General features: G+C 38.3%; 1 protein-coding gene across 1 annotated transcript in view; it reads right to left on the minus strand.

The window, feature by feature from the left end:
* Positions 1-17,209, minus strand: part of ZRANB3 (zinc finger RANBP2-type containing 3) — a 2,104,294-nt gene that overhangs the window by 1,048,315 nt on the left and 1,038,770 nt on the right. Inside the window, exon 5 of the mRNA XM_044074946.1 lies at positions 2,012-2,243. Within this exon, the coding sequence (XP_043930881.1) occupies positions 2,012-2,243 (232 nt within the window). The remainder of the gene's footprint in view (positions 1-2,011; positions 2,244-17,209) is intronic.

Below are 17,209 nucleotides of genomic sequence, written 5' to 3' on the forward strand. Positions count from 1 at the left end.
AAATTGAGCTTCAGTCCAACTGGGGAGTTTTGATGGTAGGCAGGTAATGGAACAAAAAGTATAAATGAACAACAACTATCCAAATGCATTTGTTTGACCAGTGCAGCACTGTACCTACACACGGATTGTTGAATTGTGTAATATTTTCTTAATGTAAATGCTGGGTTTATTTTTACATCTTCTGTAACAAGGTCATAACTGAAAAGCATCCCCCTAGTTCAAACTAACTTAAAAAATTATATTCCTCCTCCAAAATGATGTTGCACCAGTGCTCAATAAAGGGGTTCCTATTACCTTATCGAAAAGCCGTAATATCAAATGGCTTTTTATCGAACCAGAAAAGTCGAAAGTTGAAAATAGCGAAGAAGCGAATGAGCAAATTCTTTCCCTGGGAAAAAAAAAAAACACTTCGCCATCCTTGTGAGTTTGCCCTTTTTCCCACTGTAGTATGATCGCAAAGATGGTATATTTAGTTAAGGTGGTGGGGGCACAGCCCCCCACATTGGGGGTGTGGCGGGGTGAAGCCCCCCACTTTATGTTTAGATTAGTGTGTAGTTGGTGGTAGGGCTAACGATTTCTTTCCCAGGGAAAGAATTTGCTTATTCTTGTTTTCTCTATTTTCAGCTTTCGACTTTTCCGGTTCGATGAAAAGCCATTCAATATTCTGGCTTTTCGATAAGGTAATATATACCCCTCTATACAGCAGAGGGAAAATGAAAAGTATGGCTGACTTGCCCAGTAGAAAGAAAAAGCAAACATGTTCGAAACATCTAAGAATGGAATGCAATGAGCAGAAAAGATTCTGCATGAACAATTCAGGTTATCAAGATTTTGAGCTATCCTAGAGATCTTGAACTTTGACTATCTAAGGTCATCTACCAGGATAAATTAATTTAACTCCTGGATATAACATTGTCAGCCCATGACTGTGTGTGTGTGTGTGTGTGTGTGTGTGTGTGTGTGTGTGTGTGTGTGTGTGTGTGTGTGTGTGTGTGTGTGTGTGTGTGTGTGTGTGTGTGTGTGTGTGTGCACGCGCAATACAAAAATAGCAAGCCTCCAACCCTAACCAACAAAGTGGATATGAATATGCACTGACTGTTCCCATGTCTGTGTTGTGAAATATACACCCCAAAAGGCTGGTCAAAAGGTGGTAAAAATGAATCGTTCATGACAGTCTCAACAGCGGAAAGGATACCAAATGTCTCAAAAAAAAAAAGTGTGTGAAAATAGTTTTCTCTGGTGAAGATCAGCCTCAGGCTGCAACTTGCTCCATCTATCTTATAGTTTGAACATACACTGTTAATGTCCTATCTGGTTAATTGTTTTAACACAGGAGTTCTCCTCAATATTTTGGGCATTCCTACCTGCTGATAAGTAGAGCTGAAAGCAGCCCTTCCCAAATGACCCTTTTATTCTCTTCCAAGTTGGGAGATAGCTGAAGTTATGTAGCCTTGTAGTTCACTTCTACTAAGCATGTGATGCATTTATTCTGCCACTTCTCGTAACTTTCTTATTAATGTTGTACAATGGAATAATCCAAATGCTCATGCTTCTATGAAAGATACACTGGCATCCAACTGGGCACTTCCCCATAAAAGACGAAAACAGTAGACTCATTTCCAGCACAGGACAAACTCCCAGTGGATACTCAACTCCACTCTACCTCAGGAATAAACAGCATGCCGCTGATGACTCAATGCATTCCCATCTTGGCAAAACCAACTTGTACTCAAAGTTATTTTTATTTATTTCTGTATGCTAACTAGGATAAGGGACTGATCAAACTTGACCTTTTACAGGCAAGGCCCAGGGGAACTGATTAATAAAAGAGTAAATACAATAATACTATTTAAATTAAGAGAATATCATATAGCTTTGCATTATTAGTAGTATAAACGGACATAAAATGCATCTGCAGACATTGTTTTCACATTCTAATTTCTGCAAAGAAATGCCATCTGCTGTGTCATTATATAATAATGAGTGAAAATGCAATATATTCATATATTACCTCTTCAGGCCTTCCCAGTGCAGGTGTCCCTGTCAGAAGAATGGCACGTTTTGCCTTCTGCACTACTGGTACCAGTAGTTTGCTCCTGGTGGCATTTCTTGACTTCATGTAGTGAGATTCATCAACCACAACCACCTGGAAGTTCTGTCTGTACAAAGCATCGACTAACATCCGTGCATCGGCTGACAGCAAGCCATAGCCCAGAACAACAACTTTACTGGTAGAGATTCTCCTATTAAAAAAATGGATTTCATGACTGTTACTGACTTGAAACACAATGACGTATTTCTAATGAGCAACATAAGATACATCAACTATACCAAGTGTATTAATGCAATAAACTATAGCTCCTGGAGTTAGCTCTGTAGTTACACCCTGTGGGGGAAAGGAAGCAGCAGTACCCCTGAAATCCATATAACCGTCTCTAAATAAATAGTGAGTTGCTTCAAAGTAGCCATGGTTGTTTCAACTGTCATATAAAAAACAGAATAAATACATTCTCAATGGCATCAGAATAAAATACATTTTTTTCTTTCAGGATACCTCTCAAAACTGATTCAGTAGCATCCTAAGATGGAACAAAAAGGGAAACCAGCAAGACTCTTGCAACCTACTAAAAATTTAAAAATATTTAGCATTACACTTTATAAAGCATAACCACTTAATTAGCATATTCAGCATTTCCAGGATTTAATTCTACTTACAAAAGGAACTCATGTATTTCTCAGTACAGTCTCACAGCAAATGCTCACTGGTATACCTAAAGACTTAATGCTTGAGGGGAAGCCAAAAAAAGTCTTAACACGTATGCTTTTATTGTTTAATGTTACAGAAACAAAGGTTTAATGTCATGAGCATAAATAGGTCCAAGCACAGAAGCAGATATACTGACTTTTAAAAGAAAAAGGCAAGGCCGAGAAAATTAATGGCCTAAACCTAGAAAAACTTTGTTTTGAAAGCAGCATATTTCACAGGTATGCTAAACGTGTTCTATACCTCACCACCTTCATGTTAACATCTGCTGCATTTACTGGATCTCTTACTAACGTCAGCATCTCGAGGACTCTTCATACTGTTATTCTTTATTGTCTTACTTTTCCTGTGAAGTTTGAAGTTACAGATTTGAAATATTAATTTACAACTCACAAATGTAATATTGTCTTTCCTCCCAAAAGTACAGCGAAAATCCATTTCAAAGGATATTTGTCCAAAAGAGTACATTTGCTAATCACAGTACTACTGTCCAACGCACTTTTCACTTGTCACTACGTATAGTTTGACAAAATTAAAAAGTTAATTAAAAGAATCATTTGTTCCTGGAGGTAAGTCCTACAGAAACACAGAAGAAGTTGTGAAAGGAAGGAGTTATTAGTATTTTTATTAATTAATCAATTAATTCATTCATTCATCCATTTGATACTTGTTTAATCCAATTCAAGGTAACAGGAGAACCACGGTCCAGCCTAGCATTCGGTGAGCAGAAGGCAGAGTAACAATTCTTGGGTATGACACCAGCCTACTGCACAGTGTGCACACACACCTACCTAAAGGCAACTTGAAGGACTGCAAACTCACCTACAGCATATCTTTAACAGAAGAAAACATTACACTACTATAAAGCAGATTATAGTTGGAGTGTTTCTCTGGGCTGAATCTGTAGTCCTAAGATGCAGCAGTGCAGGTAAGAAAAAAATCATTGGGTAAAGAAAATCAGTGAATCTGTGAACATGAAAATATTCTTTAAGGTACAAATTAACAGACAAATTTAAGAGAAACATTCCTAAAGGCAAATATAAGGAAGACAGAAACTTAGCAATAAACACCAGAAATGAATGATCCCTCAAGAAGAAAGTGTAATTTCTGTATGTAATGAATTTGACCCATCTCGTCACATGTGTCTAAATAAATATGATGATGATATTAAGACAGAAGCTGTAACAAATACAAACATTTAAAAAGTAACGAAAGGAAAAATAAATAAAATGGTTGCTAATGCTAAGATATCTTACAAAAATAACCATATTTAAAAGCCATAAAGTAATGGTTAAAACAAAATGACTCGGTGATATAGGCCTTCAGTAGTCCTTTCTATAAAACAATACATGAGCAGCATTTGGTTGTTGGTAAATCAGCTTTTGATGAATCAACTGCTTTACCAGTTTCAAACTGGTAGAAGGCATATACCTCTCAACTGTCCAGATTTAGCTCCACAGTTCCGGTCTGTTTCTCATAAAATGTGTTGTTTTCTGGAAAATCATTGAGGACTGAAGTCACTAAATAATGACATATATATGAGCTTCAGACACATGCATGCTAACACAAATCATGTTATTCTAGCAACTTTCCAAGTTAGAGAGAGCAATATTTAAATTCTGTCTCTATTTTAGGGCCTTTGTATTTCCATTATTTTAGGCTTTGTCCAGATTTCTTGCACTAAGAGATTGAGAGGTATGATGGGGGAACGATGTAGGACACTGCACATTTTGAGTAAATGCATCCAAACTTGTCTAATTTACAAAGGTGAATTTGACAGGTCTTCCAAGATAAAACACACAGATAAGTAATAATGCAGCAGTATTATTTATTTATGGGTCTTATCATGGAAGGCCTTTATGAATTTTTTTACTGTAAACCTATCTTGAAATGCCAGTAATTGAAGGCTTACCTGAAACACTGTAAAAGATAAATCAAAAACCACAATAAGACCTATTAATTTAGAACATGGATGATTAACATAGCCATTATCAATTCTTCTAGATAATAAACTAAGATACAGCTAAAACGTTGTTCGTTATACCATCATATTATATATATAGATACATTTGTTTTAGTGAATGCTCGGCATGTCAAATTTGTTTGCTGGCAGCATTTCAGATCAAAATATCAGAATTTAGAAGAATGACAGTAGTTGGCTGTGAGAGATCACTGTACAGCAGGAAGTGGGGTTTTACCCTTCCCACTGTTGTAGTGTGACAGAGTTGGTATATATAAGCAGCAGGGAAAGTGGGGGTTGCAGGGCAAATGTTTTGCAGTACTATGAATTTCAATCTTTTCAAATTGATGATTTGAGGATTGAGGTTTTGTGTGTACACTGAAATATCATATTCCATATATATTTACTTGAAAACAATTACTTTTTTTTAAGTGAGGGCATTAAATATCTAGACATATCAATTCTCTGGGACACAAAATTAAAATACATCAGAATGACACTATGTACATAAAAAATCTCAGCAAATTTTACAGATATATGTGTTAGTCTAATTGAATTTCTTTTAGCAAATAATTTTTTATATTGCAGTTAGTCATACCATCCAATGTCAGGGGCTGCTATGGTAGCCGAAGTGGCTCCCATTTATGCTTACTTACTATGTCCAGGTTAGCAGGACTATATATATTTTAAAGATGATGACCTATTTGTTGATAGTATAGCACTGTGCAAACACGTCACTGATGTAATTAGGCTGTGGATAAGGATCTAATATTAAAAATTTCACCTCCCGTGGGGACTAGATGCCTCCTATCCCAAATCTCCATATAGCCTTCCTCCAAGGCTGCATAGATTCAGACAGGAGAGAGTTTCTCAACAAAACATGACATTCTCCCTCTCTCTCTTCTTTGAGCTGCTCAGTCTCACAATACAGTACAGTACCTGCAACAAAGCAAGCTCCAGCTTACTAATATGTTGACAATATACAAGTATAATTTTTACATATGCAACATTTTAAAATGCAGCTGAAGAGCACATGACAACATGGCTCCCATGAACAGGTACCACATAACAAATATTAGATTTTGCACAATATCTGAATAAAATGTATCTGGACATAGGCCTTAAATACAGCTATGATATGGATACAGTGTGATTTTCAGACATCAGATAATGTAAGAAATCAAATGCCGTACTACTTGTTTTTAAAGCCTACTGACAGTAAGACTACACATGCCAAAAATGATGACCCTCCACAAGAAGAATATAACCTTATGGGACAGTATAACAGGTTGTGCAGATTACCATCTTGTTTAGAATATGAAACAACTTAAGGCTTAAATAAATTAATATAACAATCATAACTGGATTCCTGTAAGTCACCACATTACTATCTTTATTGTGTGGGGTCATACAAAAACCCAAAGGCTGCATAGATTTTTGTAGCTCCAAAATTATAAGGAATGCTGATGCTAAACATTTCAGTAAAATTCTGCACTATGAAAACTGCAGCACACTATACCAGCTGGCATTTGATGGCATTGCTGTGCATTATTTCAGTTCAGTGGCTATGACTTTTTTAAACAGCATGGTCCTCTTGAACAAAAGACATAGTAGACTTAAAAGCCTGCCCTACATCACAGTCCCTAACACAGACTATGTAGTCTCAAAGAAACTATGCCTGATCCATCTCAAATACCAAACTAAAAGCTGAAATGAAAAATGTGTGAGGTCTGTAATCAAGGAAAAAAGAAAATTCTAACTAGCAAAAAAGACTTCCAAATTGACTAATCACTTCTCTTCTCCTCTACAAAGTTGTCCTGACTCTGCTCTGTCAACAACTACATCATATTTAATATATAAATTCTTCAGTAAGCTGATCACTTTCAAACAGCATCCTACCTTAAGAGGTTCTCCAAGTTCTGGCAAGTGTTAACTGGTCTAGCAAAGAGGGCCTTGCTCTTAGTATGTGGAAATCTACATTGACTATAGACCTACACAAAGGGGGAACATCACAATCATTCTGCCAAAATGCATTTAGTCACAAGTATTTCAACATCTAAGCAAATACAAACTCATCTAAAATTTATAATACGGTATCAAGCCTAGCCACAGTATTGATAATGCCCTACCAGATGTTGTAGACTGCATGCCTGATCAACTGCATTATGAACAAACTTTTGGACCTCTTCACAACATATACTGCTGCAATTCATACAATGCTCCCATAACCATAAGCAGCTATGGCTTTTCTCTCAACACCACTAAGTAATTCAAAGGCTATCTGGAAGAAAAACATCAACTGATAAGATGGAATGAGGTCATCTTTTAGCCTATGCTTTTTAGTGCTGGAGACCCTCATGGCTTTGTACAGAAACCACTCGTATTTGCTATTTTTAGTCTGTTTTAATAATGTGTAATCTTTTGTGAAACTTTTCTCTCTGGGACAGGCCTCCACTGAAAATGATCTTGCAGGGGCCAGTTGAACCATCCCAATAAACAGACAGATAAATAAATCTTTGTGAATGACACTGTCACTAAGAACTGGTACAATATGCTGATGACTATACAGTCTTTCCTGTATAGAATACAGTTGCCACTGTCAACGTCAAACTGCAAACTGACTGGTTAACTGTAGTTGCGGCTTAAAGCTATGGGACTTCATCTTAAAACTATGAGCAAAACTATGTTTTTCTCACGTATAAAAAAAAAAAAAACCACTGTCATTTTAACATAGCATAACCAATCTAAACAAAGATCATTCTAGTACATACATTTTGTCAAAACACTGCCTTCCTTAACCCTTTCTGATAAGTCACTTACTGAGGAAGTTAAGCTCAAGAAAAAAATACGCAATGCTGAATCCAACCAGTACCTAGTTAGGCTGTACAGTGCTAAGGCATTTCTCTCAGAAGGTGTTCAATTATCTACTGTTAATCTCCACTTAATGCTTACAGCAATCAGCTTTCGGTAAGTCAATGAAGTCCCATAAATTTGTATACAGTTGATGGTTTTACAGTAGTTACTGACCACATTTATGACTTAAGGTGTTTTCTCATACAACACTTTAATGTGAAACCTGTGCACACATCTTCATGTTATCAGATAATCTTACCATTAGGTACTACACCAAATAAGCATTTACTGTGTTCATACAGTGTACATCGTCACACTTTTCTGAATCTTACTGCATGCTATATTTGATAATGTCTCAATGATGTTCTTAGTGTCTAATTATTTATATACTTTAAGGTTTCTGGAAATTGCTTCCCTGGAAATCATAATGAAACCCAGTGCATGCCAGTTGGACATTTCTGGTCATCAAATGTAAACAGCACAATCTACTCTGAGATCCAGAGGATGTTCGTAAAACACCAACAAATTTAGTTCAAACCTTTCCCTCCTTCCCCCTGCTCCACAGTCCCAGTCTGCCTCAATACTTACTTCTTATTGGGTTCTAAATGTTCCCTCCAAAACCAAAAACAGTACTTCTAGGAGTTCAGACAACATACTAAAATATAGCCTCAGCAATTCCTTTCTAAATCTTTTAGCATCTGCACATGGTACATACCAGAAGCTTGGAAAATCATGACTCTAGTGTCCTCACAACTGATTCTTGGTACTACAGGCCAATTAGTCTTATCAGTATGACTTGCAATGTCATGCAGTATATTATAAAAAATGAGATCTTTACTCAGCATTCCCTCAAATCATATCAGTTTGGCTTTGCAAAGTGTGGGTTGGTCCTCTCTAATGAATATAGTGAACTTCTTTAGTACTGCATAATGGCCAGACAGTGCACACTGCGTACCTGGATCCAGCTAAGTTCTCTGACACTATCTCACACACCCCAGTACTATTAAAAAGCTTACTAGCCTGAATATTACACCTGTATAGCCCACTAGATAGCAAACTGTCTGGTTGAGAGAGCTTACACAGTAAGCGTTGCTGGCATGGTTTCCTCTAAAAGACTTCTCACTACCAGCATCCCCTTTGTATTGGGTCGCTACTCTTTGGTGTATCCTTATCTGATTATAAGCCTTTAAGACTATCACTCCAGGGAACGAATGGGCTCATGGGGGGAGCCTGGGAGAGATGAGCTGTGGAGGGGGTCAAGCAAAAAAAAAAATCATCCCTGGGTTGTGTGTTCAGTCCCTTGTAGACGGAGGAAAAAAACAATGGGATTTCCATCAGACAGGCTTTAATCGTCTGCTGGAGCAACTGTCTAGTAATAACCTATAAGATTAATAAATGGCTAGAAGACAGTGCAGAAAAAACCTTAGGCTTGTAACTACTACAAGCAGGATACAAACATCTTCATGTGCCACAACAGTTTAGAAGTCAGGATAGTACAAACGCATATGACATAAGTGTTAAAGAAGGGGGGGGGCAATCAATGAGGTATTCCACCTGGGGATACCACATCAACATCAGTATGTGATCCATGCCCATAAATGATGTACACTAGATCCAAGATACTTGGAGAAAGATTCAGTGTACAATCACTTCAATACTCAAGGAACATATTTCAAATGGACAATGCTGCTGTGTGTTAACGATAATAAAGTGGATGTGTTTGCATTCAGTTATGAAAACAATACACATACATGTACACACAGAGTTATTTAAATGTTCTTCATCTAACAATATATGCTGAAACATGAAAGGCAGGTTAGATGCAAAATATCAGAACATAGAAGAAATTTTAAAATGGGATAACAAATTCTCTGACTGTGTACTGTAAAGTGTAGTCAAGACCATCATTTTCAGTTAAATTTCATCACCTTCAAATGCAAGAAGCAAACATCAGGGTGCTAGTCATGCCACTGTTTTATTAAAATAAGAAGCAAGACAGTAAAACAGGCTTCAAGTCTAATGTGATAGATAACTGTTAAAAAGAGTACATTTAGTATGGTACCCCTTTTAAAACTAAAGGAAAGCAAACGTGTAATTACAATTTGCTGTGATATATAAACGCAGGAAAAACTAGGCTGATCTGGCTATTCATTTTTATGGAATGGTGAAGAGCTAAGGCCCAAAAATGTTCCCTATGTTTTAACAAAAAATGCTTTTATAGAATCCAAGAGTTTGCCACTTTTTATTTCATTTTAATTTATTTACAGGGATAGGGCACTGATCACAGGGGACTTGTTTTAGGCTTATCTTGAGAAAGTGCACATCAAGAAAATAAATTGTAATTAGACATTTTCACCCAGAGTAATTCTATTACAACAAGAAAGAATACAGAAAGGACAACTACATTAAATGTAAATTGTTAAAAGGAACACTGTACAGCAGAACAACCAATAAATGCTATGGAGATTTCAATGTCCAATACATAGACTAGTGCAGCAGTGTAGCAAATATTTAATACTGGTTTGAAAGGATAAAGAGGAAAAAAGAAATGTAAGTCAATCGGTAGGTGGATGGGGGATACAAGGGTTGAAAAGAAAGAATGAAAGAATGAGAATGAAGACAACTGTGAAGGCAAGAAAAGGGAGAATTCATGCTTGGGAAACACCACTGACCTTATATAGAATTATGTCAGGTGGGTTTCAAAGGCTTGACTTCATGACTAAAAGATTTGTAAAAAGGAATAAAGAAGACGATACATTTATGTTGTGTTCTGTAAATGTACTGATACAAAAGCAAGGAATGGGAAACGTGATGAGAAGTGTTACATTTCAACCTCACTGTTAAACCAACTTGTAAGAATCTAGGTTAAAGGGGGTGGTGTGGGTTCACAGAATGAATAAAGCATGGCAACTAATGTAAAGACCCAATAGATTTTATTAAGGGGCACTCAATGGAGGACCATTTTTAAAAGGTATTTTCTACTTTTAAGGAAGAAGAATGAGGTAAGCCTGCATACTTTCTAGCCATACACATGGAAATATACTTAACAGTGTCATGGAATTACCTATGTTTTGCACTGGGCTTCCTAATGGAAGCTGCCAATGTGTACAAGGGTACTTTATTTTGAATCTATAACTACAACATAAACCGTGCATCATCTGAATATTTCAGGAAGCACTAAAAGCATCACAGAGGGCTGTCCATTTTTATTTACATTTTTTTAGAACTATGGGTGGAGGTGAGTCTAGCACAAAATAAATAAATGAGGTTATAATAGGAGAAAAAGAAATTTCAAGAATCAGCTTTTTTGGATAAAGTTTTACTTCACAATTATTGGTACTCCAATCGAGGAAAGAGGAAGTGAAACCACTGGATTATGCGGATGTCTGTTAAGCTTCATGCTGTCCATCAGAGAGTGCATTACTATATCACGAAAGGAGTTTAGGCCTGTACAGAGAGATTCTAAACACCTGATTATTAATAACACAGAGCATGCTGCTAAATATTTCATTTGAGATGTTCTTATCACATAAATGATAAGAGTGTAGAAAAGGGAAAAATAATACATTTAGGGACTGGATTATAAAAGTCAGAAGATTTCATGTGGATGTTTATCCTTGCAAAGTTAAAAATGGAACTGATGAAGGGGGTGGTTAGGCAATGTACAATTATATTCAGAATTCTACCCCAAACTGTCATTTCCTTTGATGATATTAAACCTTTAGCTATTTTTGGATTAATATAAGGGACTGGACAAGACAAGACTACATTTTTATTTATTTATTTATTGAACATTTGTTTTTACTGGGAAAGTCAGACATGGAACAAAGCTAATTTTCAGTGGAGTCCTGGGGAAAAATGCTCCAGATGCATGTCTTTGTAATGTGGGAGGAAACTGGAGTACCCGGGGAAAACTCACATGAATGCAGGGAGGACATGCAGACTCCACGAAGGCAGCACTCTAGCCGAGTATCAAACCACAGTACCTCTTGCTGTGAGGTGACAATGCTACCGCTGCATCGCTGTGCCGTCCTGGAGAGAGATTAGTAAAGGTGAGATGGCATTTATGAAAATGATGAAAAAATGGAAGACTATACAGCTGCAAGATGTGAAATGGTGTTACCACAGTTATGACAAAATTTTTAAGTTGTAAGGGCAGCAGAGTTCCAAATGAAAGCGTGCAGATTCTAAAAACAAACATAAAAAAGCAGATTGGGGAAAAAGACTGTTTTGTTGCACCTGTTTATGTTAATACTCAGAATTTCCAGTGTAGTTGCAGAACTCCACTTCATCTGGAGTCAAAAGTAGTTGGGAATTAACCTGAATGCACACTGGGGATGAGAAGTTGTTAGGAACCACAACTCATTACTGGGATGCAATACCATACTAGAGAGTTGGCCAGGCAAATACAGAATAAAGTAAAATTCTGTAAGTAAACTTAACATTAAGGTAGAAGTTCTAAAAGAGCATTGTTGCAGTAGCCTAACATGTGTGAGTTATGTATCCTTGCCAAGGATATAGCAGCCAGACAACTATCAAATGTTGAGGACATCTTCCATGTACCCAAAATTGCCACTGGCTATAGCCGACCAAAATGAGAGGCAGATCGGACTCCAAAAAGTTTGAGCTTTTGTGCTCCAAGAAGGAAGGATACAGCCCCGAAAGGAAAACAGCTAAAACATAACTATGTACAAAATGGTATAAACACTCACACACATTCACATATGCCTACGTGTGTGGGTATACGGCATTTGACAGGAGTTATTAGGGAAGTGAGTCTAGAAGAGTATGTGTGGATTAGCATCTTCATGCTGTACCCCCAAATCTGTAGATGTTTGTGCATGGATTCACTGTGTGGTGTTTTTTTTTCTTTTATTTGCAGATGTGTGACAGCGTGGTTAGTATATAAAAGGGGGTGAAGGGGGAATTGTATGAAGCCTGAATAATCACAGATCAGTGTTGCTAAGTTCTAGGAATTCATAACAAGTCTGCAAAGGGGATAAAATCTGCTACCCCCTAGTTTATGTATCTCAATACTGCTGGTACTGTCTGTGACATCTTGTACAGGTTCTGGAAAAGAGACTTCAGGTTTTTAAAGCACCGATAACTGGAAAAATCTGTTTGATATTTATATGCTTTTTTCTGTCCTTGGAATTCCACAGATCTTGCACTTTCACCCCTTTTGAAACAGTTCCCCAACCAAAGGTCGAAGCATCTCTTGTGATAGGATGGGATGGAGGCTAAAATGAGACTTGGATTTAAAGTTAGTTGGTTCACTACTAAAGCAACTCTCTTCTGACAACTGCCAGAATAGGACTTAGAAAAGATAAGGGGTGATGATGTTGAATCCAGACTGCTGTGAGGCACCACTGTTTCTTTTCTCATGTGAAGTCTGGCTAAGGGAATCACGGAAGCCATGAAACCCAGAAACCTGTGAATTTCCTTGGAAGAAACCAGAGACTGGCTTGAAAAGTCCAGGAAGATTTTCTTGCATTGTTCTGCTTGTCAAGTGGAAGAAAAGCTTTTCCAAGGGACATAGCTAGAAGACATCCTAGAAAAACTAGTGATTAGGAAGGGATGAGTTTGCAAGTTCAGTTGAAACCTCAATCTAAGCAGGAGTTTCATTACTAATGTCAGAGATTCTAGACAACTGAAAAAAAGTGTCTGCAAATATAAGACAGTTATCCAAATATGGAAAGATATGAATGCCTAGCAGCCTGCAGTGAGCAATCACCAAAGACAGACACTTCATAAATACCCTTAACACAGTGGACAGACCAAAGGATAAAGTAAGGAAGTGATAATGTGACTTATTAGTCAAAGACAATCTTAAAAAACACACCTGAATTACTTGCAAACTGGAATGTGATGATTAACTTATTTTAGGTTCAATGTTATCATGAAGCTGCAGGAGAATTAAAGAGGTAACCGGGTCTTAAGGGTTAACATTCTGGATTTTGGAATCTTGGCAAAAAGATTGAGGGAAAAACAGCTTGAGAAGGGAGAGGTCTAGGACTGGGCTCAAAGTTCCCTCTTTCTTTGATACCCGAAAAATCCTTGAATAAAAGCCTTTGCCCATCTGAGCTGAGTTTATTTATTCATTTATTTATATCTGTTTATAGGGGTAGTGCACTGATATCAATGGATCATTAGCAGGCACAGCCGAGATGAAAAGAATCACAAAAAAAAAATTAAGAAAACATATTTATAAATACAAGAATATGCAAGAAAACATATACATATTTACAAATGCTTCCTGGAAAGGTATCCTGAAAAGTGTTTAGTGTTCACTGGACTTTGAAAAAGGGGGTTGAAAAATCTAAGTGACCCCTTGAATCAATTTCCCTCCCACATCATTTTTTAAGGACCTCAGCACAGTCCAAATAACTTATGTTTGCACAGGGTTGGAATTCAAAACCTCAGCTTCATCATCTTCCAGTAGTTTTTGAGAACATAATCAAAATCTTATGCTGACAAATGGAAGAGATTCTGTGCTTGGAATCAAGCACAAGGAACTGATACAGCAGAACCGCATATTCCTCAGATATTACAATACTTAATTGAGATGCTTGACAAAGGCCTATCTTTTTCATCTATAAAAATCCATGCCTCTGCCATTTCGGCTCATTACAACACACAACCACCAATCTTTTCTCATCCTTTACTAAAGCAGTATCTTAGAGGACCCAAAAATTTAAGGCCTCCTAGAAGATCACCATTACCTGCATGGGACCTCAATTATGTGTTGGAAAAGCTCACCCTGCCTCCATTTGAACCAGCTGCTACCGCTGATATAAAGTTCCTATCATGGAAGACAGCTCTGCTACTAGCAATTACTTCAGCAAGAAGAGTTTCAGAGCTACAGGCCCACATGGCTGTAGAGCCTTTTATCATATTTTACCCAGTGAGGGTGTCTCTGAGGACAAATCCTACCTTTATGCCTAAAGTTGTTTGCAGTGTGACTCTTAACCAAACAATTCATCTGCCAACTTTTTATCCAAATCCGCAGAACAAAGGGGAGAGAGATCTGCATTCCTTGGATGTGCACAGACAGCTAAGATTCTACTTGAGCAGGACTAAAGCTCTAAGAAAAACTGAGCAATTACTAGTGTCATATGTTGCAGGATCAGAAGGAAAGGCTATTTCAAAGAAGACAATTTCAAAGTGGATAAGCCATTGCATCCGTTTCTGCTACTTACACCATGGCAAGCCTGTGCCCAAGGGCATTAGGTCTCACTCCACCAGGGTTGCAGCTACTTCAGCAGCCTTTCTCAGAGAAGTACCAACCAAGGACATTCTAGAGGCTGCTACTTGGAGTTCTGTTCACACCTTTACAAAGCATTACCATTTGCCTCTCTACTCTAAATCCAGGGCAGGCTTTGCCACTGCAGTGCTGCAGGGCCTTATAGCCTCACCTAATGCTGTTTAGCTCCAGCCTCCCAACCACAGCTTTGGGATTCTACTCAAATGTAATGACTGAAACAGTGAAACATGAAGAACATAGCACAGTTGTGTACACTTACCATAAATGTAGATGTTCCAGTGCATTCACTGTTGCAGTCCAGGTTACCCTCCCGCCATCCCCCTGTCATTCTACAGTTTATCTTTCTTTCTCTATCCTCTACAACCTATGTAGTGTATTTGCTTGTAGATGAAGGAAAATGGCATTGGCTGCATGTTTTATACCCCTGACGACCTGACATCATGAAAGAGAAGATAGCAACCGACGCAGGACCCAAGACTTTGGAATTCAGGCCGACTGAGGGCAACCTGCCACCAGATTACCCAAATGTAATGACTGCAACAGTGAATACACTCGAACATCTACATTTATGGTAAGTGTACACAACTGTACTTTCTGCTTGGTTCTCAAATAACGAAATACTGTTTAAAGAGTTTTTATGACTCTGCTGATGTGGTTTCCAAAGCTGCTGATACTGGTTAAGTTATGAAAAAATCTATCTGATGTACTAGGCCTTCTGGCTTCCAAAATTACATCCATCACAGCTTTACTGAGAGGTGTCGACTGTATGATTACAGGATTAGCCATGCTGCCAGGTTCAGTGTCTGTAGTTGATTGTGCAGGATCTGATTGTTTTTCTGGGACAGTAGTTGTGGTTTTTGAGGCAAGGTCCAAGGTGGGTATTGAGACAAGCTCCTTAGGATTGGGTACCAGTATTGGCGGGGCCAGTCGGGGGCAATTAATATCACCTTTGGCTTCTCTTATCTGACTTTTAGGAGGACCTTGGGTAGAAGAGGCAGAAGAGGAAAGGCATAAACTGAAGGATAAGGCATCCACTTTCCATGCTTGTCTGTGATAAGTCCTTGTGCAGAATCTTTTCAGTTGATAATTTTGAGGAGAGGCAAATAGGATTATGTCTGGGCTCCCCCATTTCTCTGCTATCATGCTGAAGACTTGTGGATTTAGTTTCCACTCGTGAGGATCCATAAGGTTTCTGCTTAAATAGTCTGCCAGAGTGCTTTGTTTTCCTGGCAGGAATTGAGCTTGAAGATTTATTTGGTAGGTCAGAGCTGAGTCTCACAGTGCCATGGCTAATCTGCAAAGCGAGTATGAGTGTGTGCCCTCTTGCTTGTTTATATACCACATGACTGTGGTGTTGTCCGTCTTTATCAGTAGTTGTCCTGGATGAAGTAAGTCCTTGAAGGCTGTTAGGGCACTTTGAACAGCTAGCATCACTTTCTGGTTTATATGTAGATGCATTTGATTTGGTGCTCATATGCCCTGAATGCATCTTCCTGCCATGTGGGCACCCCAGGCATAATCTGATGCATCTGTTGTTAAGATTTGGCTGGCAGGGGGGGTAGAGTGAAGGGCCGTCCCATGTTTTGGTGACAGGCCTTTGCCCACCATAGAAACTCCTGCTGCAGGCAGGGGATGAGAGGAATCATTGTTTCCAGACTGTGTGAATGTTGACTCCATAAACTTTTTAGATACCATTGAAGTTTCCTCATATGCAGTTTTGCATATGGAATTAGTAGGATGCAGGATGCCATGAAGCCCAGAACCTGCAGAATTGGTCTTGAAGAAGACTGGATTTTTGTTGCCATCAGTTTGAAGTAAGTAGTCAGTTGCCTTTGTTTGTCTGGCGTGAGGTAAGCCATCTGGGCAGTTGTATTTAAGCTTGCACCCAGGAATGTTATCTTTTGAGAGGGTACCAGTTGTGATTTCTTTTCATTTATTGTGTACCCTAGGCATGGTAGAAGCCTTTTCACAAACGCCAGGTGTCGTAGAAGAGAGTCCTTGTTCTCTGCTTGAATGAGATAGTCATCCAAGGATATATTTGAACACTTCTTTGTCTGCAAAATGCAATTACTGGTGCCAGGCACTTTGTAAAGACCTTGGGCGCAGTAGATAAGCCAAAGGGTAGTGCAGAGAATTGGTAATGCCTTAACCCAGCCTTGAATCTGAGGTATCTTCTGCACAACTGTCTTATTGGAACATGCAGGTATGCCTCTTTTAGGTCTAAAGTCACCAGTCAAGCATTCTTGCCCAGCATGGGCAGAAGCTGTTGCAGAGTGAGCATTTTGAATTTTAGAATGTCCAGATATGTGTTCAAAATCGATAAATCCAGTATTGGCGCCAGGCCTTGTCCTTTCTGGATACCAAGAAC

The sequence above is a fragment of the Protopterus annectens genome, chromosome 6.part0, assembly GCF_019279795.1.
Source record: "Protopterus annectens isolate FY-2018-M chromosome 6.part0, PAN1.0, whole genome shotgun sequence".
NCBI lineage: Eukaryota > Metazoa > Chordata > Ceratodontiformes > Protopteridae > Protopterus > Protopterus annectens.